At 41.4% G+C, this 24,522-nt stretch overlaps 2 protein-coding genes across 3 annotated transcripts in view; one reads left to right on the forward strand and one right to left on the reverse strand.

The window, feature by feature from the left end:
* Positions 1-579: 579 nt before the first annotated feature.
* LOC138807539 (mitochondrial nicotinamide adenine dinucleotide transporter SLC25A51) lies at positions 580-14,895 on the forward strand. Of its 2 annotated transcripts, XM_069993296.1 has the most exons (4): positions 585-687; positions 2,107-2,179; positions 4,153-4,277; positions 10,296-14,895. In XM_069993296.1, the coding sequence occupies exon 4, from the start codon at positions 10,338-10,340 to the stop codon at positions 11,229-11,231; it is 894 nt and encodes a 297-aa protein (XP_069849397.1). In that variant the 5' UTR covers positions 585-687; positions 2,107-2,179; positions 4,153-4,277; positions 10,296-10,337; the 3' UTR covers positions 11,232-14,895. The 2 variants fall into 2 exon arrangements, with proteins under 2 accessions (XP_069849396.1, XP_069849397.1); XM_069993295.1 differs by lacking the exon at positions 2,107-2,179 and having other exon boundaries at positions 580-687.
* Positions 14,896-17,761: 2,866 nt separating this feature from the next.
* Positions 17,762-24,522, reverse strand: part of LOC138807540 (DDB1- and CUL4-associated factor 10) — a 49,817-nt gene continuing 43,056 nt past the window's right edge. The window contains exon 7 of the mRNA XM_069993297.1: positions 17,762-22,743. Within this exon, the coding sequence (XP_069849398.1) occupies positions 22,375-22,743 (369 nt within the window). The 3' untranslated portion in view covers positions 17,762-22,374. The remainder of the gene's footprint in view (positions 22,744-24,522) is intronic.

Consider the following 24,522-nt stretch of genomic DNA (forward strand, 5'->3'; position numbering starts at 1 on the left):
GGGATTTGGAGCTCGGTGACCGGTGACTTGTCCAAGGTCACTCACTCAAAAAACTGCTCGGGTTGATTCTGACCTGGCTCTCCACGATCCTTTACAGTGCTCGTCCAAACAGGGGCAAGGGCTTTACAAAGGACGTGTCTTCTTAAGCACATGCAAGTTGTTTTATGAGCTGACAGAGGTCCTCTCAAGGCCGGAGGACGACTGACGGAGGCCGCCCCCGGGAGCCAGGCGCTGGCCACCTGCGCTCCGGCCTTCCCCGCCTCTCCCTCCCCTCCAGTCCCTTCCGCAGGCTGCGCGCTAAAGGACGCGTTGCCTGTTTCTGGCCCGGCGAGGCCACCGTATGGCCTGAGAGTAAGGTACCCGGACTAGCGGGGCCCCACAGCCACCCCACAGGCGTGACTGCGTGAGCCTCCACCTGTGCAGCCTCGACGGCCAAAGGAAAACACCGCGTCGCCGCCCCCTCGGGGACAGTGAGAGGCCGGGCGTCCACCTCACGTGACTCCGCGGAGCGGATACGGCCCGTCCCTCCGCCCGGGTCGGCGAAGCTCTGCGCCTGCGCGGGTACGGGCCCGCCCCCTCCGCCCGGGTCGGTGAAGCTCTGCGCCTGCGCGGGCGCGGGCTCGCTCGCCGGCCGTCCTGCGGGCGGGCGGGCGGCTCGGGGCGTAGGGCCGGTGCCCGCGGCCATGGGTGAGTGCGAAGCGGGGGTCGGGCAGTCTGTGTGTCCCCTCCGTGTCAGGCTGCAGGAAGGGGACGCGTGCAGGATGCGGGGGGCGGCCGCCGGCCCCGGGGCCAGGCTCTGCGCGCGCGCATCGCGTCCCCAGTGCAGCTTGAGTCCCCGGGCCTGGCGGCTGCAGGCCCAAGCCCACACCCCCGCGGTCCCGCGGCGCCCCCTCCGCCCCGGGCCGGCTCGCGGGCCGCCGGGCGACCCCCCCCCCCCGCCCGGCGGGGCCGTGCATTCGTGGGGCGCCCTCGGGACTGGGTGGGGCGCCTCCCGGGCCAGCTGGAACCGCCCAGGCAGGGGAAGGGCAGGGCTTTTGCCGGAGCCGGGGGCTGCAGCGGCTTGGGGACCGCGGAAGGGCCCAAGGCCCATCGGGCCTGCGGGGTGCGTGCGACCTGCCCACCGCGGAAGCCCGGACGCGGGAGGTGGTGTTCCCCCGCACCCCCCCCTCCTTTCCTTAGACGAGAGTTGGAGGCCGGGAGAATGTTTGCCTTGGCACACCGCGTTGCAGCGCCGTCTTGGAAACGGCGCGGCCGTCCAGGATGGCAGTGTTAGTTGTTTGTCTCTCTACGGATGACTCAAGTTTAGCAACTTGGAATACGTCAACACCTCAGCCGTGTTTGTCGCTTCGCCATAACCTGACAGCTCTTCCCAGCTGGTCTGATTTCCTCCCAGTTTCTCTATAATCTGTGGGAAAACAAGGACCTGTGTGCCATGGCAGTCGGAGCTTCCTGCACCTTTACTTTGAAGAACTAACTAATCGGGAAGGGTGCCAGGAGGTCTCCCGAATCGTAGCGGTTCCAGGGCACCAGTGAGATGCTTGGGAATTGGAGTCTCCCATAGTGCATCTCGGCATCAGACCAAACCGAAAGCTCAGATTAGTAAATGTAGAGGCACAGACTTGGCTTTGTATTTGTAGTGGCAAGATAGGGTCATAAGTAGAATGAGTACCCCAGCTGACCTTGTTCTCAATGCGGACTCATATCTGCTGACTAGTGGGAATCCACATCTTTTGAGAATTACAGTCACCCTCGGCCCTGTTTGTGCACAAAGACCTTTGTCCTGGAATCACATCTGGGTGCTAGTGTACCTGTGTGGGTTGTAAATTACAGTAGACTTTGTAACTTTCTTAAGGGAAGTTTTGACCCTTGCAAGTTGCTTGCAAGTCAGCTTCCATCAACTTTGCTTGACTATGTTGAGTGCCTTAGGTATCAAGCAAATGTAGATACGGTAAATGAATTGTGCAGTAAGTCACAAAGAATTAGTACTCACGTTAATTTAAGTAGCGATCATCCTAACAAATTCAGCCATGTTCATAGTGTAGTAAACATGCCAGAGAATACTAGGCTCACTGCCTTTACTTTGCTTTTTTTTTTTTTCTTTGCCAGTTATGGGGCCTCTTCCGGCTTTTTCTGCGTATGTGGTGCTGAGGAATTGAACACAGGGCCTCATGCATGCAAGGCAAGCGCTCTACCACTGAGCCACTTTTCCAGCCCCTTCCTTTACTTTTACAACTAAATTAAGATTGATTTCACACCTTCCTCAAGTATGAGTTAAAACTAGAGGACAGGGGTGGAGGATGGGAAAGGGATGGAAAGGGGAAACAAAGGAGGAGGCTACAATGCTTGATAAGAAATGTACTCATTATCTTGCCCATGTAATTGTAACTCCTCTGTACAGTATTTTCCAAAAAAAAAACAACTAGAGAACAAGCTTAAATCTGTGAAGTTCAGGTGGTTTTAATAATAATTCCTTTTTCCTGCCTACACCTTCTTTGTCAGTTATGGGGCCTGAACTCGGCCTGGGCACTGTCCCTCAGCTTTTAAAAAGCTCAAGGCTACCACTTGAGCCACAGCAACACTACCAGCTTTTTCCACTTATGTGGTGCTGAGGAATCGAACCCAGGGCCTCAGGCATGCAAGGCAAGCAGTCTACCACTGAGCCACATTCCCAGCCCTTTTTTTTTTTTCTTTTTTCTTTTTTGCTGGTCCTGAGGCTTGGACTCAGGGCCTAGATGCTGTTGTCCCTAAGCTACTTTTTTGCTCAAGACTAGTGCTGTACCACTGTACCACTTGAGCCACAGCTTGACTTCCCTGGGCTGGCTTTGATCCTTAGATCTCAGCCTCCTGAGTCTCTAGTATTATAGGTGTGAGGCACCAACACCTGGCAGAAAATGTTTTAACATTTAACATTTAACATAAATTGTCAGATTATATAAATGTGTGTTAAATATTTATATTGATTTTAATATGTTTAGTTGCAAAATAAAAGCAAATCATTACATAGATATCCAGCATTTCTATGCTTGTTTTTAATTTTAGTTTTTGAAATATTGGTTAATCTTAGATTGGCAAATACATCACTAAAAAGTGGCTGCTTAATAAACTTTGTACCTTTGAAATTTTCTCAAGCATCTATAAACGTGTGTGTGTGTATATGTATGTATGTATGTGTATAGGCATGTATGCATGTATGTATGCCAGTCTTGGAGCTTGAACTCAAGCTGAGTTTTGCTCAAGGCTAGTGCTCAGCCTCTTGTGTCATAGTTCTATTTCCAGCTTTTGGTGGTTATTTGGAGATAAGAATCAAGGACTTTCCTGCTTGGGCTGGCTTCAAACCATGATCCTCAGAGCATCTCAGTCTCCTGAGTAGGATTTCAGATGTGAGCTACCAGTCTCTGGCTTAAACATTTTCTTAAATTTATCATAATGTTACCAAAGTATAGTACATCAAGAAGTGAATATGGGGATTAGATAACCTCCTGGATCCATTTTTTTAACACCATTTTTATTATAATAATCTGGCCAGAGCTGAAGATTGTAGAACACACAGAACTAGAATAAAATGAAGAATATCTTAAACATGCAAAGGAAAATGTGAAATTTTAAAACAAAATACTGGAAGATAATTTTATAAAGTCAAATCATGAAGTGGGGGGATAATTAAAATCACTAATGTTAGATATTAGAAGAAAATGAACCCAAATGAAAAATCAGAAAGGTAATAGAGGAAAATAAACTGAACTGAAAAATAACAAAATTGACCATTGAAGAGATGGTTCTTTGCTGAGGACTGGAGAGATAAAAAAGTTAGATCTACTGGTGCAACCCTACTCAAGAAAAAGGGAACATAAATAGACATGGCTAGAAATAATCAGGTACCAGTGGCTCACATCTATAATCATACCTACTCAGGAGGCTGAGATCTGGTTCATCCAAAGCCAGCTGGGGCAGGAAAATCTCCAGTTAACCACCAGAAAACCAGAAGTGGTGCTGTGGCTCAAGTGGTGGAGTGCTCACCCTGAGCTGAAGAGCTGAGACAGCACATAGGCCCAGAGGTCAAGCCGACAAAAAAAAAAAAAAAACTGTATTTGAACAGTAAATCCTTTATAAGTCTATAGAAATTAAGCTGGATTTTATTTTACTTCTTTTAAGGAAATCGAGTTATCAGAATTGACTCCAGAAGAGAAAACCTTGCAGACCAGTAACAATGGAAGACATTGGGAAAGTCACCAAAAAGCCGTCGTCCTCCACAACACCAGGCTCAGCTGGCATCTCAGGTGAATGAATTCTTTTAATAAAGTTGTTCCCCAGCATAAGGAAAAGTCATACTCTTTTTATAGGGGAACACGATGGTACTCTTTGTTGTTGGTGCTGGTCATGGGGCTTGAACTCAGAGCCTGGGCGCTGTCCCTAAGCTTTTTCACTCAAAGCTAGTGCTCTGTCACTTTGAACTACAGTGCCACTTCTGGTTTTCTGGTAGTTAATTGGAGATTAGAGTCTCACAGACTTTCCTGCCCAGGCTGGCTTTGAACTGTGATCCTCAGATCTCAGCCTCCTGAGTAGCTAGGATTACAGGTGTGAGCCATCGGCATCTAGCTTATAACAACAAAACTCCATGGTGGAGATAGTACTAATGCTGAAAACTTGGTCTGTTGCCTGCAGTTTTAAGAAATGTTAAAATAATGACAGATGGTGGACTAGGGGCATAGCTTAGTGGGAGAGCACTTTTTTAATGCACAACAAACTCTGGGCTCAATCCCCAACACCAGAAGCTAAAATTAGCAAATACTATGTAGCAGTATCTTTTCATATGCTAAGTAGGATTCATTTCCATGCCAAGAGGGTAGATAATATATACTACAATGTGACTTAATATGTTTTACTTTAAAAAAAATTTTTTTTTGTACCAGTCCGGGGCTTGAACTCAGAGCTTGGATGCTGTCCCTGAGCTTTTGTGCTCAAGATAGTACTCTACCACTTAAGCCACAGCTCCACTTCTGGCTTCTTAGGGGCTAATTGGAGAGAAGAATCTCACAGACTTTGCTACCTGGGCTGGCTTCAAACTTCTATCCTCAAATCCCATCCTCTTGAGTAGGTAGAATTATAGGCATGATACACTAGTGCCTGGAGATTTTTTTCAGTGCTGAAGATTGAATGCAGGTTCACATACATGTTAGGCAAGTCTTCTACCACTGAGCTGTATCCCAGTTCCTATTTTGAATTTTTTAGTGGTACAAAAATCCTGTGCACTCATTAGAAACCATATTTGGTGGGCACTGGTGGGGCTGAGAGGGTGAGACCTGAGGATCACTATTTGAAGCCAGCCCAGACAGGAAAGTCCATGAGACTTAAGCCCCTTTCTCCTCTCCGCCATCCCCCCCCCCCAAAAAAAAAAGTGCGAAGTGGTAGAGGGCCTTGAACACAAAAGCTCAGGAACAGCATCCAGGCTCTTTCTTGAGTTTAACTCCCAAGACCAACACACAAAATAAGAAACCCTATTTTGAGTTTTGTCTGTTTCTTGGAGAGTGACAGCTGTCTTGAGATACAAGGCAGCAGCAGTGAGCACAGCTCCAGATGAGCCATGCAATCACAAGGGTAAACAATTGGTACTCTGTTGCTAAGCTATGGTGTTCAGTATCTATGGTATAGTAATGCATTGTTGCAGCCTGGGTTATAGCACAGTGGTAGAACATGTGCTTAGTGTAGCATGCGCAAGGCCCTGGGTTTAATTTAATCCCCGGCACCAAAAAGCAATAAATGGCTGGGCATCAGAGTCTCACACGTGTAATCCTAGCTACTTAAGAGAGTGAGATCTGAGGATCACAGCTCCTCGAAGCCAGCCTGGGCAGGAAAGTCTGTAGAATTCTTATCTCTAATTAACTACTTAGAAGCTAGAAGTGGAGTTTTAGCTCAAGTGGTAGAGTGCTAGACTTGAGCACAAAAGGTCAAGTACAGCACCCAGGCTCTTGAGTTCAAGCCCCAGGACCTAGTACAAAAAAAAAAAAAGAAAAATGCTGAATCTTATTTAAAAGATTTAAATGGAAAAACAGTTCATCCAGGTCAAGTTTGTCAACATTGTTTAAAGGTAAAAGAGAGGGAAGAGTAGCAAGGTATATCTGTAATCCTAGCTACTAAAGAGGTTGAGATCTGAGGATCTCGGTTTGAAGCCAACTAACCCTGGCAAACAAAGCCAAGACTCTAGTTAGGCACCAAAAATCCACCACCACCAGCCAGTTGAAAATGAGAAGGCCTGAATTCCAGCACCAACCTGTACTCTAGTACCAATGTACTGCATGCACGCAAGTGCACACACACACACACACACACATACACACAAGGGAAGAGTAATAATGATCATATAGAGAGGGAACAGGACAAATCATGTATGCTAAACCCATTTAATAAAGGATTATGCCACCATACAAGGCCCTGAGGTAGTTCTGGTCTCAAATTAGATTTTACAGTACATTAATTATATACCTTGCTCTTCAAGCCTAATAGTAGTTGTTGTTGTTTTGGTCATGGGACTTGAACTCAGGGCCTGGGTCTGTCCCTGAGTTTTTCTGCTCAAGGTTAGTGTTCTACTACTTTGAGCCACAGGTCTACATCTGGTTTTCTGGTGGTTAATTGGACATAAGAGTCTCATGGAGGGCTGGGAAGGTGGCTCAGTGGTAGAGCACATGCCTTGCATGCCAGAGGCCCAGGGTTCAATTCCTCAGCACCATATAAGCAAAAAGAAAAAAGCCGGAAGTGGCGCTGTGGCTCAAGTGGTAGAGTGCTAGCCTTGAGCTGAAGAGCTGAGGGACAGCGCCCAGGCCCAGAGTTCAGTGTTCAGGCCCCACGACCGGACCCCCCCTCCAAAAAAAAAAAAAAAAAGAGTCTCATGGACTTTCTGCCCACTCTGGCTTTGAACCACAATCCTCAAATCTCAGCCTGAGTAGCAAGGATTACAGATAGAAGCCATCATTGCTGGCTCTTTTTGCTTATTTTTCTAAATAAGCTAATGGGTAGATTGGGAGACAGAAGGGAACAAGAGGTGGTGAGTATGACTTAAGTCAGGGTCAGGTTGACTGCTAAAGAGGCTTTAGCAAGGGAGACTTAAGTAGACCAGTCACTCTGGAGGAAAGTATATTTATTGTATATTTAATTGTATAGCTAATGGATATACAGCTTTTTCTCCCTCTGCACATTTCTTTTTTTTTTTTTTAATTTTTAATTTTATTTATTTTTATTTTTGGGGGGTCCGGTCGTGGGGCCTGAACTCTGGGCCTGGGCATTGTCCCTCAGCTCTTCAGCTCAAGGCTAGTGCTCTACCACTTGAGCCACAGTGCTTATGTGGTGGTGAGGAATCGAACCCAGGGCCTCATGCATGCAAGGCAAGCGCTCTACCACTGAGCAACCTTCCCAGCCCTGCACATTTCTTTTATGGATTTTTTTTTTTCAGTTGTTGGATATACCAGCATCCCAACTCCAAGAGTGTGAAACATGCTTCCTGGGTATAATACCTCGGCCTGTGTCACTCTTTGGCCAGAATGTGTTTCACCCTCATGTACATAGTGACTCCAGTTGAGCTTTCCAAGCTAGGCCAGAGGCCACATTCTGCCTGTCTTCCTAAGCTGCTAGTTAATGACTTATTTTTCTGTGGGGCTTTGACTCCTTGTTTCAAAGATTGTATTTGTAGCCGGGCACTGGTGGCTCACGCCTGTAATCCTAGCTACTCAGGAGGCTGAGATCTGAGGATCGCGGTTTAAAGCCAGCCTGGGCAGCAAAGGCCGTGAGACTCTTATCTCCAATAAAACCCACTAGAAAACTGGAAGTGGCTCTGTGGCTCAAGTGGTAGAGCGCTCACCTTGAGCTGAAGAGCACAGGGACAGCACCCAAGCCCAGAGTTCAAGCCCCATGACCAACCCAAAAAAACAAAACAAAAAAACAAAGATTGTATTTGTTACCTTGTAGCTGAATTACTTGAATTACTTATCTCACCTGACATGTATACCTGACATGCATACTCTTCATCTAATTTCTATTCTAGTCTTGCAGAGTATTAGCGTCAATGATTGCTATAGAAACTGAATCTCAGAAGGGTAAAGCATTTTGCTTGGGCCACATTGTAACTTTATCATGTCTATCACTTATTGTTGGCCTTTTATTGTCCATATTATGATCACCAGTGTCCAACTTTTTAAATCAGTTTCAAAGAATGACAAATTGAGCCAGGTGCCAGTGGCTCACACCTGCAATCCTAGCTGCTCAGGAGGTTGAGATCTGAGAGTCTGCAAAGCCAGCCCAAGTAGAAAGTCCATGAGACTCTTTATCTCCAGTGAACTATTAGAAAACCCTGTAGAGGTGTGGTTCAAAGTGGCGGAGTACTAGCCTTGAGCAGAAGGAGCTCAGGGAGAACAGTGACTATGCCCTGAGTTCAGGCCCTATGACTGAACAAAAAGAAAAGAATGACTTAATGTGAAAGGTAGTAAAAGGGGAAGCATAGCATTATAAACAAAATCACTTTAGCTTTTTCACAAATGTATTTTGATAAAAATGGGATTGTTTCATAGTACTATTCTATGTCAAAAAGTACTCTATTGTTTTTTGGTGATTTTTGTTTTTGTTTTTTGTCAGTAATGGGGTTTGAAATTCAGGCTCCTTAACTTGCTAGGCAAGTTGTCTTCCACTGGAGGGAGCCATGCCTCTTGTTTTTTAGGTAACGTCTGGCTGGTCTTTGTTTTGTGTGTGTGTGGACTTCAGTCCACCTCTTAGGCTTCCTATAAGTAGTTGGGAGTACAGGTGTGAACTGGATTATTGGTATCCAGCCCTCCTTTTTCTTTTCTGTAGTACTGTTTATTGATTGAATAAGGGATCATCTAAATTTCATAAACATCACTAACTATTCAAAACTTGATACTAAACCTTAAAGCAGTTTTCAAGTATTCCTTTATTCGTAAAGATTATAGAATAGCCAAGTGCTGGTAGCTCATGCCTGTAATCCTGTTGCTGTTCAGGAGGTTGAGATCTGAGGATCATGATATCAGGAGCAGAAAAGTCCCCATGAGACTCTTATCTCTAATGAAACGCTCAAAAAATGGGAGTGGGGCTGTGGCTCAAAGTGATTGAGCACTGCCATGAGCAAAAGAGCTCAGGAACAGAGCCCAGGCCCTGAGTTCAAACCACACAACTGACAAAAACAAAAAAATGCTAGTATAATAAACCAGGCACATTGCTGACTCATGCTGCCAGTCACAGCCACTCAGGAGGCTAAGATTTGAGGATTTTAGTTCAGAGCCAAGTTGGTAGCTAGCCTAGGGAAGAGAAATGTGAGAGACTCTTGTCACCGTTTAACTAGCAAAAAGCTAGAACTGGAAACATAGTTGAACTGGTTGTGGGCCAGCCATAAGTGATAAAAGCTGAGTGAGAGCTCAGGTCCTGAGTTCAAGCCCCAGTACTGGCACACACACAAGAAGATTAATCCTAGTTTCTCAGGAGGCTGAGATCTGACCATGCAGTTCAAAGCAAGCCCAGCCAGAAAAGTCATGAAACTATTATCTCCAATTAACCACCCCCCAAAAAAGCTAGAAATAGAGCTGTGGCTCCAGTGGCTAGCCTTGAGTACAAAAGCTCAGAAACAGTGCCCAGGCTTTGAGTTCTAGCTCCTGAATCAGCGCGCGCGCGCACGCACGCACACGCACACACGCGTGCGCACACACACACACACACACAGAATTGTGTAACATCTCATCATGTAGATAGATCCATCTTCCTCTTCCTTATTGTTGAACCTGTTGAGTATTCAGCATTTTCTGGTAAGAAAGAGCACTGTGTGACAAACCGGGAATGGTGAACTGCCTCTGTTATACCAGTTACAGGAGAGGCAGAAATAGAAAGATAGGGTCTAAGGCTCACTACAGGCAAAAATGTGAGGCCCTATTGGAAAAACAAATGAAGCAGAAAGGACTAAGAAATGACACAAGTGCTAGAGCACCTGCCTACCAAGCATAAGGTTCTGAGTTCAAACCTCAATACTTCCATATAACAACAAAAGAACCACTGATCTAAAGCCAGGTGTGTTGGCAAAGTCCTTTAGTCCTAACACTTGAGAGGCAGGCAGGATAATCTTGAGTTTGAGGCCAAACCGGGCTACATAATGAGATCCTGTCAATTACAACAAAACAAAAATTAGAACTCTATTAATATGAATAAGGACTGATCTAGTCCATAATGTCCATAAATAGGAGGAGAGTTGAGGGGATATTTTATGTGTTTTGACTTCATATAAAACCTGTGTTATGTATTAATTGTAGGTTAAAAAAAATCCTTCATGAAGAAGAACAATCTTAAGCAACATGATGGATTCAGAAGCTCATGAAAAGAGGTCACCCATTTTAACATCTTCAAAACAAGAACTGTCACCTCACATTACAAATGTTGGTGAAATGAAGCATTACTTCTGTGGTTGTTGTGCAGCTTTCAACAATGTAGCTGTCACATTTCCCATTCAGAAGCTCCTGTTTAGGCAGCAGCTGTATGGAATCAAAACCCGGGATGCAGTACTTCAGTTGAGAAAGGATGGATTTCGAAACTTGTATCGTGGAATCCTTCCCCCATTAATGCAGAAAACAACGACACTGGCCCTTATGTTTGGTCTGTATGAGGATTTATCTTGCATTCTCCGTAAGCATGTTAGTGCTCCCGAGTTTGCAACTCGTAGTGTGGCTGCAGTGCTTGCAGGGACCACAGAAGCCATTTTCACTCCATTGGAAAGAGTTCAGACATTACTTCAAGACCACAAACATCATGACAAATTCACAAACACATATCAGGCTTTCCGGGCACTGAAATGCCATGGGATTGGAGAGTATTATCGAGGTTTGGTACCTATTCTGTTCCGTAACGGATGCAGCAATGTCCTTTTTTTTGGCCTTCGGGGTCCCATTAAGGATCATCTCCCTACTGCAACAACTCGCAGTGCTCATTTAGTCAATGACTTCATCTGTGGAGGTCTTTTGGGTGCCGTATTGGGATTCTTGTTTTTCCCAGTTAATGTTGTAAAAACTCGCATACAGTCTCAGATTGGTGGGGAATTTCAGTCTTTTTCCAAGGTTTTCAAAACAATCTGGCTAGAACGGGACAGAAAAGTGGCAAATCTTTTCAGAGGTGCACATCTGAATTATCATCGGTCCCTCATCTCTTGGGGAATAATCAATGCAACTTACGAGTTCTTGTTAAAGGTTATATGAAAAAGTCATCAGTGAAATGCCACTTATCAACTAAACAGACCTAAGAAGAATGTAGTTTGGTCTTGTTACTAATAGGCCTAAATGAAGTTGATACAAAGTCCATACTACAGTAAATTATGGGCAATGATGTTGTTAAGCACCGACAAAAAAGACTAAGAGGATTCAGTAGGAAAAAGTAAGGGTTTTTCTTTTGTTTTTAATCATTACCCAAGAGATTTAGGCTAATTGCCTGGCAAAAAGATATCTGATTGCTTTTGAAAGGGTAACCTAATGGCCAAGATATGGTTCATTTTTCTCCTGAAATAGCTTTTAAGCTTTCTCTATTGAAACTTAATGACCTTGAGCAGCCAAAGGAAATGCTCTTAACACCTGTGACTTCTCAGGCTTCCTTAATGTGCTACTCCATTTCTTCTTTGCTCTAAGGAATACTTGCAAAAGATTTACTAAACTCAAATATGGTAGAACAGAACAGAGGAGAAAAACAGCTTAGTTGTAAGGCTATTTCTTGATGAATTTGTTGGTATTAGTTAAGCACTTGTTGAGATAGTCTTTATGTAGACTGTTTGTTTTAACTTGGTAGAATCAACCAGCTAATAAAAAGTTCCCATTTTGCTATCTATCTAGCTTGAAAAGTTTTCTGTTTAGTTTTTTACGTTAAGCCCATCTAACTTATCTTAACTGTTTCATTCTGGTAGTAAATTGTTAATTGCACATAGATCTTTGATTAGTTTGGTTTATTTCAATTATTAGTGCCAAGTTAGTAGAAGATGTTCCCTTCTCCCCCTAGTACTCATTTGTCCGATTCAAGCAGCCTGTTCTCCTGAAACTATACTTTTTAAAAAAACGCTTCCATAAAAGTTTATTTTGGAAGTCTGTTAATACAGTCCCAAGTTTTCTTTTTGCTCGGTTTCTAAATGTTACAGGGGAGAAAATAAAGCTCAGGACAGTTCTTGCCCCGCAGCATTAGCTGTCTTTTATTCTGTCCTTTATTAACTTCTTTAGGATTGTGACATTTGTGGAACCCAGTTTTACCACTGTCATTAAATCAAGGTAGTTTAAGAGCACATGATCTAAATATATTGGAAGGGTTATTTTGAATTTTAGAGGTTGATATTAACAATATAGCATCCTCATCCCTCACATAATAAATGAAATTGTCCAAAGAATCAGAAAATACTAAGAACATTTTTTGCCAAATAAACGAAACTGACTCACATACACCCAACTGAATAGAAACATCATGGAGATGTTGGAGAAGTAACTTATGAATCTTTTTGTTGGCTGTGAGGCTTGAACTCAGGACCTAAGCGTTGTCCATTAGCCTCTTTGTGCTCAAGGCTAGCACTCTACCACTTGAGCTATAGCACCATTTACAGTTTTTGAGTGGTTAATTGGAGATAAGAGGCTGATGGAGACTTTTCTGCCTGGGCTGGTTTTGAATCACAATCCTCAGATCTCAGCCTCCTGAGTAGCTAGGATTATAGGCATGCACCACTGCAACTGACTATAAATCTTTTTTTATCTGTAAATACTAGTTAAAATTTGACATGAGGCAGTAGGTAGGTAGGTTTGTACCCCTCTTCCCCCCCCTCCTTTTTTTTTTGGTGCTAGGCATTAAACCCAGCCCTTTGTACATTGTAGGCAAGTGTTCTACCATGAGCCATACCGCTATGCTTTTAAGGTAGGTTTCTTATTACCAGTTTTTCATCTCTCTAGGTAATTGCATGCAAATATGTGCTCATACCAACCAAAATGAAATGATCTTCAACTGGTACATTGAGTTTCTGGGAAGATAATCTAAAACAGTATGATTAAAGTGGACATTCTTCATCTAGCAGTAAAGGAGTGGGAAGCATATAAAGCACAAGCAAGGCTAATTAGCATCACACAGCTCTACTGGGCAATTTTGTGCGGATACATCAGGGATCAAAATACAGATGTGAGGATTTCAGAAATCAATTTTTGATGCCAAATAAATTTGAGTAGTGCCCTTGATTGTGGAATCAAGAACTGAAGGGAGGTGGGTTCCAGCACTGAAAAGCTAGCACCCTGGTTCCAGATCACCTCATTAGCCACCCACAGGCATGTGAGTTAGCCAGGGAATGCGCTTCACTAGGTTTTCAGTGCTGAGACTTTTTTTTTTCTTTTTTAACACTCCATGTAGGTAGTCAAGATTTAAGTTGTACAGCACTTTTGTGAAATAGAAGTGAAGGGAAAAATTAAAAAGAAAAACATTTTCATTTTTGCTGTCCCAAGCATGGTGTTTAGAAAGTTATTAATATTTTAATGATTTTTCATGGTTTTTAATTTTTTTGTCACTCTTTACAGCTCTTGAAGACCAAACTGCAAATATATCACTAGCGATGGTGTTATGTTGTCCTATACACTTCTTAAATTTGACAAAAAGTTCAGAGTCTGTAGAAACCGCTTTATCTGAATTTTAATGTCAAAATGTATAATAAATTCTAACTAGTGTTTTTGCATTCAATATGACTAGTGTGGAAACAATTTTTTAAAGGCAAACATGATTGAGTACCTGAAAGTCTTTTGAAGTGGCCTTTCTGTTACATATGTGGCATAGGCAGTTCATAGGCACAGACTTTATTTGAAGTCTTGTGTCACATGCTTTGGGTCTGATGCCACCAGAAATGTGTTATGAATGCTGTATTTAACATACTTGGAGTGGTATGAGCCCTTGAGGACTGCACCACAGAGTAAACACAGCCTTTGTATGGTAGCAAATTTGTATCTAACTTCATTTGTGCTTGGGGAGAAAGTTGATGTTTTTGTCTAAATAGTCTTCATCTTATGGTTGGTTATGTAATTAATACACTGTTACCTGTGCAATAAAACAGAATCGTGTATATACAATTATATAGCTCAATTACAATGGTAATATAAGCTGTAATAACCTGTAAGGGAGTAATAAGTATAACAGGATATATGACATGGTATCTAAGGGACTGACTTTGAGTAGTCAATCATGTTGAACTAAAACCAGTGCAGTGTGGATAACATATTGTAGTGTTTGGAGTGGCAGCCGTAAAATGAAGGCTAGGCAGGAGATTATGTTGGAAGAAAAAAGGTAAGCTCTCAGACTTGGGTTCCTTTATGTTAAGACACATTTCTTTTAATGTATGAATAAAATGCACATCAGAGACTTGAATTACATTCTCTAAGCTTAAGGATTTTTAGTTTTTAGTGCTATCTTTTTGCTAATAAATGCCTAAATGGATCCCACATTGGGTGAGAGTTCTCTGAATGTTTCTTCTCTTAAAATTTCTTTAAAAGTGGCTAAGCACACAGAACTATTTTGTTGGCTCTTTTGAGTTATGAGTTTGATGGAATTAAATGATTACTGGTTGACATGTTTTTGGTAACTGGAATGAAGTTTGTTTTGGGAGTCCATCTTACTTGATGTTTTGTGGTTGGGTAGCCCTGTCCTTTTCTGTGGCAGGCTGTCAGTATTTTTGTTGATAAATATTTAGCATGCTGTCTTGATGTTTAGTAATTCACTTAAGAACTTGTTTCATCAGACAAATTTTCATTTACCCATCCTGTGAGACCAGGAGGGGTTCCACTTAAGTTAACTTTCCAGATGACTGTAAAGCTTTTTTTTTTTAAGTTTTCCTCAACTGTAATAAACTTTCTTACTGAATGTGAACTTTCTTGGCAAACTCAGCCTATCAGTCATTTCTGTTGTAATGGTATTCTTTCAGGTAAAGCTTACCCTCAAGTTAACTGGACCAGTTTATTTTACTTTTGTTTTATAGTTGCTTCTCCTTGTTGCTAATTGGTTGGAAGAATGTAAAGTTACTCATTACATTGTATACTGTCCATTTACATGACTGTTCCCTGTCCCTAGAAATACTTGAGGGTGTCTACGAAAGGGTGCTTAGGCACAGGAGCAGTCCTCTAGGGTGCTTCCACAGTAAATGAATATCTTGAGCTTTAAACTTAAGAGTTAGTAAGGAGAGAAGACATTTGATCATCTAATCTGGTAAAGTGTCATTTTTACCTGCGTACTGCTGGCTTAGACGTCTCCCCTAGAAGGAGGGGATTAAGCATGGCCAGAAACGGCCCTAGGGAGCTCTGTCCAGCTGTGGCCATACCACCAACCTCCCAGGTGCTACCTCCCAGTTTCAGCTAGGAAATCCAAATTCCCTGCTAGGAAATATTTTTCCCAGATGAATCTGTGATTTTGAGGCAAAACAATCTTCCTTGCTGGGCTCTGATGCCTCACACCTGTAATCCTAGCTGCTTGGGAGGCTGAGATCTGAGGATTGCAGTTCAAAACCAACCCAGGCAGGAAAGTCCATGAGACTCATCCAAATAACCATCAAAAAATGCAGAAGTGGAACCAGCAGTAAGTAGAGCAGTAGCCTTGGCGGGGCTTAAGGACAATTCCCAGACTCACCTTGGTATTTACCAAGCCATCTTCCTTCAGCTTACATATTTCTGTCAGGAATCTTTAAAAAATGAACACTTCTCTGCCACTGAAACCAAATACCTGATTTGTAAGTAGTTTGTGCCTCCTTCCAGATAAAATGGCCTGACTACATTTTTGCACTCTAACCACCACATCCTAAATGCTACCTTTCTCTACTTAGGGACTCTTGGAGGCATAAACCTCAGTTCAGATGTCTTGTCCCTCTTGGGAAAATGGAGGGCCTGTTTTCAGGACTAGATGAGGTTTCCTGGTGTGCTTCCTGTGTCACCTTGTTCTGTTTTTTTTCATTGTACTTAACCTGTTTTATTACTTGGTGCCTATTGTCCATGTGGAATCCCCGATCTGAATGCAAAAAACTTTTTCAGTTCCCACTGCACAGTGTGTACCTGCTTCAGGGTATATGCCTTGTAAGTATTTCTTTAATAGTAAATTGGCAGCAGGTGCTGGTGGCTCACACCTATAAATCCTAGCTACTCAGGAGACTTGAGTGTCATGGTTCAAAGCCAGCCAGGGCAGGAAAATCCATGAAACTCTTCAATGAACCACCGGAATACTGGAAGTGGTGCTGTGGCTCAAAGTGGTAGTGAGGGCTAGGAAAGTGCTCAATGATAGAGTGCTTGCCTTTCATGCATGAAGCCCTGGGTTCGATTCCTAAGCACTCTACATAAGCAAAAGATGCTGGAAGTGGTGCTGTGGCTCAAGTGGTAGAGGTCTAGCCTTGAACTAAAGAGCTGAAGGTCAGCGCCCAGGCCCCAAATTCAAGCCCCACAACTGACAAAAGAAAAAACTAACAGTTCCCAGAGCAAGTGTCTAGCATGGGCAAACCCTGAGTTTTGATTTCCATCATAGAAAAACAAAACTTGGTGATAGAATGATCATCCTTTGTGGGGCAGGGTTTGAACACAGGGCCTATGTGCTATCTCTGAGCTTTTTGGCTAACAGCTAGTACTCTACCATTTTGAGCCACAGTGCCATTTCCAGTTTTCTAATGGTTAATTGGAGATGAGTCTCACGGGGACTTTGCCTGGCCTGCCTTCGAGCTGTGATCCTCAGGTCTCAGCCTCTTGAGTAGCTAGGATCACAGGTGTCAGCCACCAGTGCCCAGCCGCCTAGTTTCTCTTGAGTTGGTGTCCTTATTCCTATGCAACACAACATCCTGAGCCATACCTAACAAAATGTTTGCTGAATGAAAGACAAATTTTTGTTTTGTTTTGAGACAGGGCCTTGCTATGGAATCAAGATGGCCTCAAAGGGCTGGGAAGGTGGCTCAGTGGTAGAGTGCTTGCCTTGCATGCATGAGGTCCTGGGTTTGATTCCTCAGCACCACATAAGCAAAAAGAAAAAAGCCAGAAGTGGTGCTGTGGCTCAAGTGGTAGAGCACTAGCCTTGAGCTGAAGAGCTGAGGGACAGCGCCTAGGCCCAGCGTTCAGGCCCCACAACCGGACGCCCCCCCCCCAAAAAAAAAGATGGCCTCAACTCTTGATCCTTTTGCTTTATTCAGCCTCCCAAGTACAAGGATTATAGGTATGTACCACTATACCTGGCAAAAATATGAAACAAACCTGAGTCTTAATTTGAAGTTTTTCAAGTCAATGAGACATGCTTATTTATGGTCAGAATAAATCTTACCCAGATGAAGACAGTTTCCTCATTATAATAACAAATGATCTTTCACTAGTGCTGAATAATTTGCATATGATGTTCTGGCTTCATGGGAGCCAGAGGCCACCTATGCCGAAAGTTTGATTCTTTCAACAACTACTCTGTGTCAGTCCTGCCTGTATCAGGCACTAGGCATACAAAAATAAATGAGATAGTTTTTACTCTCTAGGAGCTTAGTTTAGTATATGAAATTCAAGGCACCTTAGAAACTACTGAAAAAACTTTCTGGGTATCTAGCATATCATTCAGAACATTCCAAGACTCCTAAAAATATGAATCAAATTTAACAGAAAGTACAGTTTGGAAAGATGCAGAAAAATATAGGAGGCAGTTCAAATAGTCTTAAATGTGAAAAGCATGAAAAATAAATGGAGAAATGGGAAAGCTAAAGACTACCTATTTTAAAGACTCGACCAGATTTAAATTTGAAAAATTATTTTATTATTTCTGGGTAACATTTTCACTTACAGTGACATTTTCTATACACATACATGGGAGGTGCGTATGAGATGTGCTCCTTGCTGCCATTGATAAAACCCACATCTCTGCCATTAATTCATTTACAACTAAAGAGAGCAGCATAAAGCTAAATTGGAGACTTTTCATAAAAATTTCCATTATCATTTGAATGGGAGACATTCTTAGGATATCATTTAGAATCATCTCTAAGATTACATTTTAGTACAATTTTATTCTACAATGAGACTAAACCATGTCTTTGTAACAATGTAACAATTTAATCATATATTTTAATGGTTACTGACGAAGTTTCGTGGCTACTAAAATAGTCTTAAATCTATCTGGATTTCTTCCTTTCTTTTTTTTTCCTGCTTTTTAATTTTTTTTGTAAAAACATAAAACCCCTGTGCAAATACAGAGCTTTTGTTGTTGCATTGCTGTACTTTGGTACATTTCTATTTATAGCTTAATCTAGCAGCATCCTTAGTTTGTAGTATCTTACTGAAGAATAAATGAAAAATCACTAGTTTAGGCTTTACCTGGGAGCTTCTGTTAGCTAGAAAGTAAGTAGAAAATAATCAAAGGAGCTACCTCACAGACTGTGCAGCCAAGTTTGTCCAGCTTTTTCAGCAGACTCTGAACAGACTTGATTATCTCATGTCCTAGCTTATAATGGTTGAAACAGCACACTAGAAGAAAAGTGGGAGCATGTTGACAGAACACACTATTTAGCAGATATAAAACATTTTTTTTAACCTCAGAGTTGAGGGGATCACATTGTAAGAGACATTAACTCATATTTGTTATAGCCCTTTAAATTTTATGAAATGGGATATATATGTATTTATATGTATCAGAGCTCATTGGGTATTTCATAACACATTATGAATATAACTTTTCATCATGAAAAAGTGAATTATACTGAACATGCTATTTAAGAAGGCAGGGAAGTATACTAACATACCTGAAAGACTTGCATCAAAAATAATTACAAGTTTTAAAATTTGGCACTTAAGAGATATGCATTAACTATCCAAAATTCATATATATGGTTTCTTCCTGACCAACATAAGGTGTTTCTAAGTGGATTTTCACAGCACTCAATTATAGCTGGCCATTAAGTGGGGATGATTGTCATCAGTAAGTTGTCAAACATTTCTCCTGCAAACACAAGTTTAACAGACAGTTATGGATACCAGTACCATGTATATTCTGACTAATGCTGGAACCACTAAACTTCTAAAAGAGTCAGAACATTTTCCCTATACTGCACTTTCTAAGAGAACACAACATTAAGAATGATATAATATGAACTTGGTTCTAGACACAAGAACAGGGAATATGTGATTTACCTTCTCCTTGCTTGTTTTCTTAACTTTTGATATAACATCTTCTCAGGGATGTAACAAGAAATAACAAAATGCTTTGAGCTTCGGAGAAAAAAAAGAGTACACATATTTTTAAAAGACTAAATTAGAAGTATTTTTGTCTTTTGCCACTTGGGTTTCAAAACTGAAAATAAGACATTCTGTATTTGATGTATGTAACTGATTCAATATGGCACTACCATAAACATACTGTCTGGAGTCAGCTTTTAACCAGGAGAACAATTTATACATTTACCAATGATACTTCTTACCAATTATAATATGCTTACCAATTATCATGAATAAAAATGACTGACTATAAGAGTAAAAAAAATCAGATTAGGTATGTTCTAAGTAAAATGGGACATGGAAAGTGTAATGAGTAATTCAAATAGTGTTGTATTCATAAGGCCATTTAATTCCTTGACTAATATTTCTTGGTGACTTTTTAAATATGACTATACCTCAAAGAGGGCAAAATTTGTTTGTGCTGTTGCTAATTCTCATTTTTATGGCTCTATTTTTACATAAGGATATTCATCCTCCAGTTTTTTTTCTAGCTCATCTTATCTTGCCTGAGGATATTTAGTTAGGAATGGATAATGTGTATGCCCCAAGTTTATTATCTTCATTCCCATGGAAACTTTCAGTCTTGGAAATATTTTTGCTTGGTACAGATGGTAATAAGAAAAGGTTCCAGAGATACTAAACAAGCAAAGTAATAGGCCAGTTTACCAGCCTTTACCAATTAAGGTAAAATGATGGAGTAGTAAGCAATCTTTGGATAAAACAGACAAATCTAGGTTTGAATCCCAGTCCAGCTACCCATAGCCAACTGTGACTTCAGGACAAGTCACTTAATCTTTCTTACCTATCACAACCTCCAACGTTAATTTGAGGTTCATTCTACCTATCTTGCAAGTTTTGGGGGGAGGGCTAGTAGTAAAGTAGGCACATTATTTAACACATAATACTTGGGACTAGTGGATCAAGAATCACGGACTGAATTTAGAGTTTGGTGACATTAGGTTCAGCATCTGACATCAAACCTTTCCAAATTTATACAATTTATGGAATCTTACATATCAATTTGATCATTATTATTTTTAATGTTTTTGGGTGTTTTCCTTCAAAACGGTATTTGCTTTTAATTTTTTAAAAATTTATGAAAAGCCTATATTTTAATGTGTTCTGTAGTAATTTTTTCAATAACTACGAAATTTTAATTTTTGCAATATCCATGGTAAGATTATCTAATTATAAAAATGTATCCTAGAGCCAATATAGTTCCAAGTGAGATAGCACCTCTTATGAATGTATGCAAATGGCTGTTCTTCATGTCTTACAAAGAAATGTCATTTTTATTCAAGTATTTGGCTCACTTTAACATTTCTCTCAGGTTTAAAATACTTTTCTACTCATGACTGAAATTCTCAGAATTTACTCTCATGCCTTCCATTTAAATCTATTGGCCATCTTAGGGGTACACAACAATATAGCTTAAAGACAAAGCATCTTTATAGTACTTAATAGAGTAGAAACTGCCCTGAGCAAGTTTCTCAGGAAATCTGAATTTAATTAGGAGGATTGAATTCAAGCAAGCACTGGCTTTGCTTTTAACTTTGCATAACCTTTTCTTTTTTTTTCTTCCAAATAATACAACTCATTCCATTCCAAGTTATTTTCTACTTCTAAAATTGTTTTCATTTACTATTACTATTCAAATATTCAAAACATCTTGTAGGGACTGTTTTAAGCACCAAGTGGATACAGAAGTATTGAGTGCTGTTTATAAAGGTTTCCTTTTCTCCCCCCCGCCCCCAACTATTATCTGGAGACTACTTGAATAAAAATTACTGAAGGTTTCTGTTAAAAATACATATTCCTATTGTCCACTTCCTGAAGGTAAGGCCCAGGTTTATGCATTTTCCCTTCATTATATTTAGCCTAAAGAAGTCTGTGACGTAAAAGGACAAGGTTAGTGCTGTGGCCTGAATTACTCCAGCTTCTGGAAATCATTTCTCAACACAATGGCATTCAACAGAGCAGCATTCCTGTGCTTAGTCTCTGCATCCTGATGCTTTTAGTTGCCACACATTTCGTAACAAAATCGAAAACAGGTATTCCTATGGGTACTTAGTCTTGCCATCCATGTGACTGACTCCAGGGTTATAACAACACCTTGAATAGGACTATAGTTCTCTGCTTACTAATAGTGAAACAGTTGAACCTATGACTCCTGGCACAAGGAAGAAAGACAATAAAATGTCACCATTGTACTCTTGATTCCCCTCTCAACCCCAATACGATTAATATATCCTGTGTGGTTCAAAGAATCACAGAAAATCACAATGTTTTTATCACTCTCTGACTCGATATTTGCTAATCTAAAAAATAAATCCTTTTCTGTACAACAGAAACGATAAAGCCTATTCCTTTTCTCTTTTTTAGCAATGCTGTTGTAACAACAAAATACCATTAAGGACACATGCTCAAGACTTAAAATTCATACAAGTAAATTATTGAAAGAGGGATGGTATTATTTTTTACAACAAAATCTTTGTTAAATGAAAAATTGTGTGTAATGTTAGCAGGAAACTTAAATGACATTTTGTTGCACCGACTAAATTCTTATGACAATTACTCCATTCTCTATGCTTAATATAGAGAAATATAATAGCAACTTTAAAAGGCCAAATATACTAATAAATGAAGGTGAAATGTCTTTTTCAACAACTGGTATGCTAACAGCCTACTACTTCTGGGTTTTATTTAATACCAGTGCCATAAGTTTCTTTTAGCTCAATCAAATTCCTGCCAAATGTCCATAAAATTCGTGAGAAAACCAAAACAAGAAAAGGAAAAGGAAAGAAAAGGGGAAAAGAAAGGAGGGACAGAGATTAGGAAGGCAGAGAATTTAACAAGATCTACCATGCAAAATAATCAGAAGAACGAGTTCAATGGCACAGATCAGCAGGAGCAGAGGAATGTTGAAAAAGATGATGCTGCATAGAGTCTAACTTGGAGATGCCCGTAATGATGCTGGATGACCAAGTAGTTATGTCACGGGTATGTTCATAGACCCCTAAGAACCAGGGTCTTGACCCAAACTTGTAAGATCTTCTAAAAAGAAAATACTTCACCTAAATGGAAGTAATTTATAAGTCAAACACCCAAAGAGTCCCTTATTTGATATAAGTTGTGCCTAAAACTTTGGCTGATACAAAGAAACTCGTCCACTAAGGCACCCTGAGGCAATCTGACAATGTGTCGGAGAGAACTTTGTTGTCAGTACCACATCATTATGAGAGTACAGAGAACGGATCACCCGGAGGGGACTGGCTTCTTTGGGTAAACAGTCAACTAGTTCACTGCACAGTTTGTCAAATCCCAACAAACGAATCCCATAACCATGTGGAGAAGAAATCATTCGCCCATCAGGGCTGAAGCAAAGTTCTTTGATGTAACCTCTGCCTACGTTGGCTTCTTCGATGTAATGAGTCAGTCGTAGGGAACAGCGAGGTGAGACAGGTCGCACTGGAGCTCCTTCTTGGAATTCATAGACACAGGTCCACTAGGGGAAGAAAAGAGAGACAAACTAGTTATCAAGCCCTAAACAGTGCTACACATATACTTCATCTTTGAAAAGCTAAACTAAATGCCCAAACCACAGATTATTGAAAGAAATCTATCAGATGAATGCTATCCCCCTTCCAACTGACAAAAACCTGTCTAATTTTCTGTCTTCATAAGCTGAAGTGATTCTGCACTGTGATGCTTTAAAGCCTTTTGTTCTCTGAAGATGCCTATGTATTCCATAGTAATACATTTCCTTTTCTGAGGGTAACAATAATCTTAATATTTAAAACATTCCTGGCCTGGGCACTAGTAGCTTACATCTGCAAGTCTAGCTACTCAGGAGGCTGAGAACTAAGGATCACAGTTCAAAACCACTTAGGCAGGGAAATCTATGAGACTTTTATCTCCAATAAACTATTCAGAACAAGCTGGAAGTGGCACTGTGTCTCAAGTGGTAGAGCTCTAGCCTTGAGCACAGGAGGCTCAGGGACAGCACCTAGGCCTGAGTTCAAGCCTCAAGACTGGCAAAACAAACACATGCACAATAACAACAAAAAAAAATTCCTGGAATATATCCAAGCCCTTAGAACACCTTTCTCTAGAGTCAGAGAGATCCTTGAAGATCCCTTCTTTCCAGAATGATGGGACCAGAGATTTCCTAGATTTTTTTTTTTTTTTTTTTTTTTTTGTCAGTTGTAGGGCTTGAACTCTAGGCCTGGGCACTGTCCCTGAGCTTTTCAGCTCAAGGCTAGCTCTCTATAACTTGAGCCACAGCTCCACTTTTGGTTTTCTGGTACTTAATTAGAGATAAGAGTCTCATGGACTTTCCAGACTTTCCTGCCCGAGGTAGCTTTGAACCATGATCCTCAGATCTCAGCCTCCTGAGTAGCTATGATTACAGCATGAGTCATCGGCATCCAGCTTCTTAGAATTTTTTTTTTTTTTTTTGGGTCCAGTCGTGGGGCCTGAACTCTGGGCCTGGGCGCTGTCCCTCAGCTCTTCAGCTCAAGGCTAGCGCTCTACCACTTGAGTCACAGCGCCACTTCCGGCTTTTTTTTCTTTTTGCTTATGTGGTGCTGAGGAATCGAACCCAGGGCCTCAGGCATGCAAGGCAAGCGCTCTACCACTGAGCCACCTTCCCAGCCCAGCTTCTTAGAATTTTAAAAAGAGAAATTTATAATTGGCTTGCCAAATATCACATTTAGACAGCTTAGCTGAAATATCTCAGTGTTGTGTTTAATATATAAGCTGTTTCTTGTTTTTTTTAAACAATGAGACAAAGCAGGCAAGAATTAAGCAGCTAGGTATAAACTGGGCTGATCATGATCTTTAGAGTTTTCAGCTTACACACAGAAGAGGAAGAAACCTTTCTAAGGGATAAAGATAATATAAAGGAGCAGAGAACAGAAACAGGTAAAGTTGAGAAGCAGACAGTATGCCCCTGAAGGGCAGGCAATCAGCCTAAGGACACAGGACAATGACATTTTGTCCAATGAACTCTGATGAAAGTGGAATGCTGCTGGGGGTGCCAGTGGCTCACACCCATAATCCTAGCTACTCAGGAGGCTGAGATCTAAGGATCTTGGTTCAAAGCCAGTCCAGGAAAGAAAGTCCGTGAGACTCTTATCTCCAATCAATCACAGAAAAAGCCAGAAGTGGAGCTGTGGCTAGAGTGCTAGCCTTGAGCAAAAGGAGCTCAGGGATAGCACTCAGCCTAGAGTTCAAGCTCCAGGCCCAGCAAAAAAGAAAGAAAGGAGGGAGGAAAGGAGGGATG

Source organism: Dipodomys merriami, unplaced genomic scaffold, assembly GCF_024711535.1.
Source record: "Dipodomys merriami isolate MVZ:Mamm:240054 unplaced genomic scaffold, mDipMer1.0.p SCAF_420, whole genome shotgun sequence".
NCBI lineage: Eukaryota > Metazoa > Chordata > Mammalia > Rodentia > Heteromyidae > Dipodomys > Dipodomys merriami.

Coding starts and splice junctions, on each gene's coding strand:
- LOC138807539 (XM_069993295.1), top strand. CDS start 10,338: ATGATGGATTCAGAAGCTCATGAAAAGAGGTCACCCATTTTAACATCT.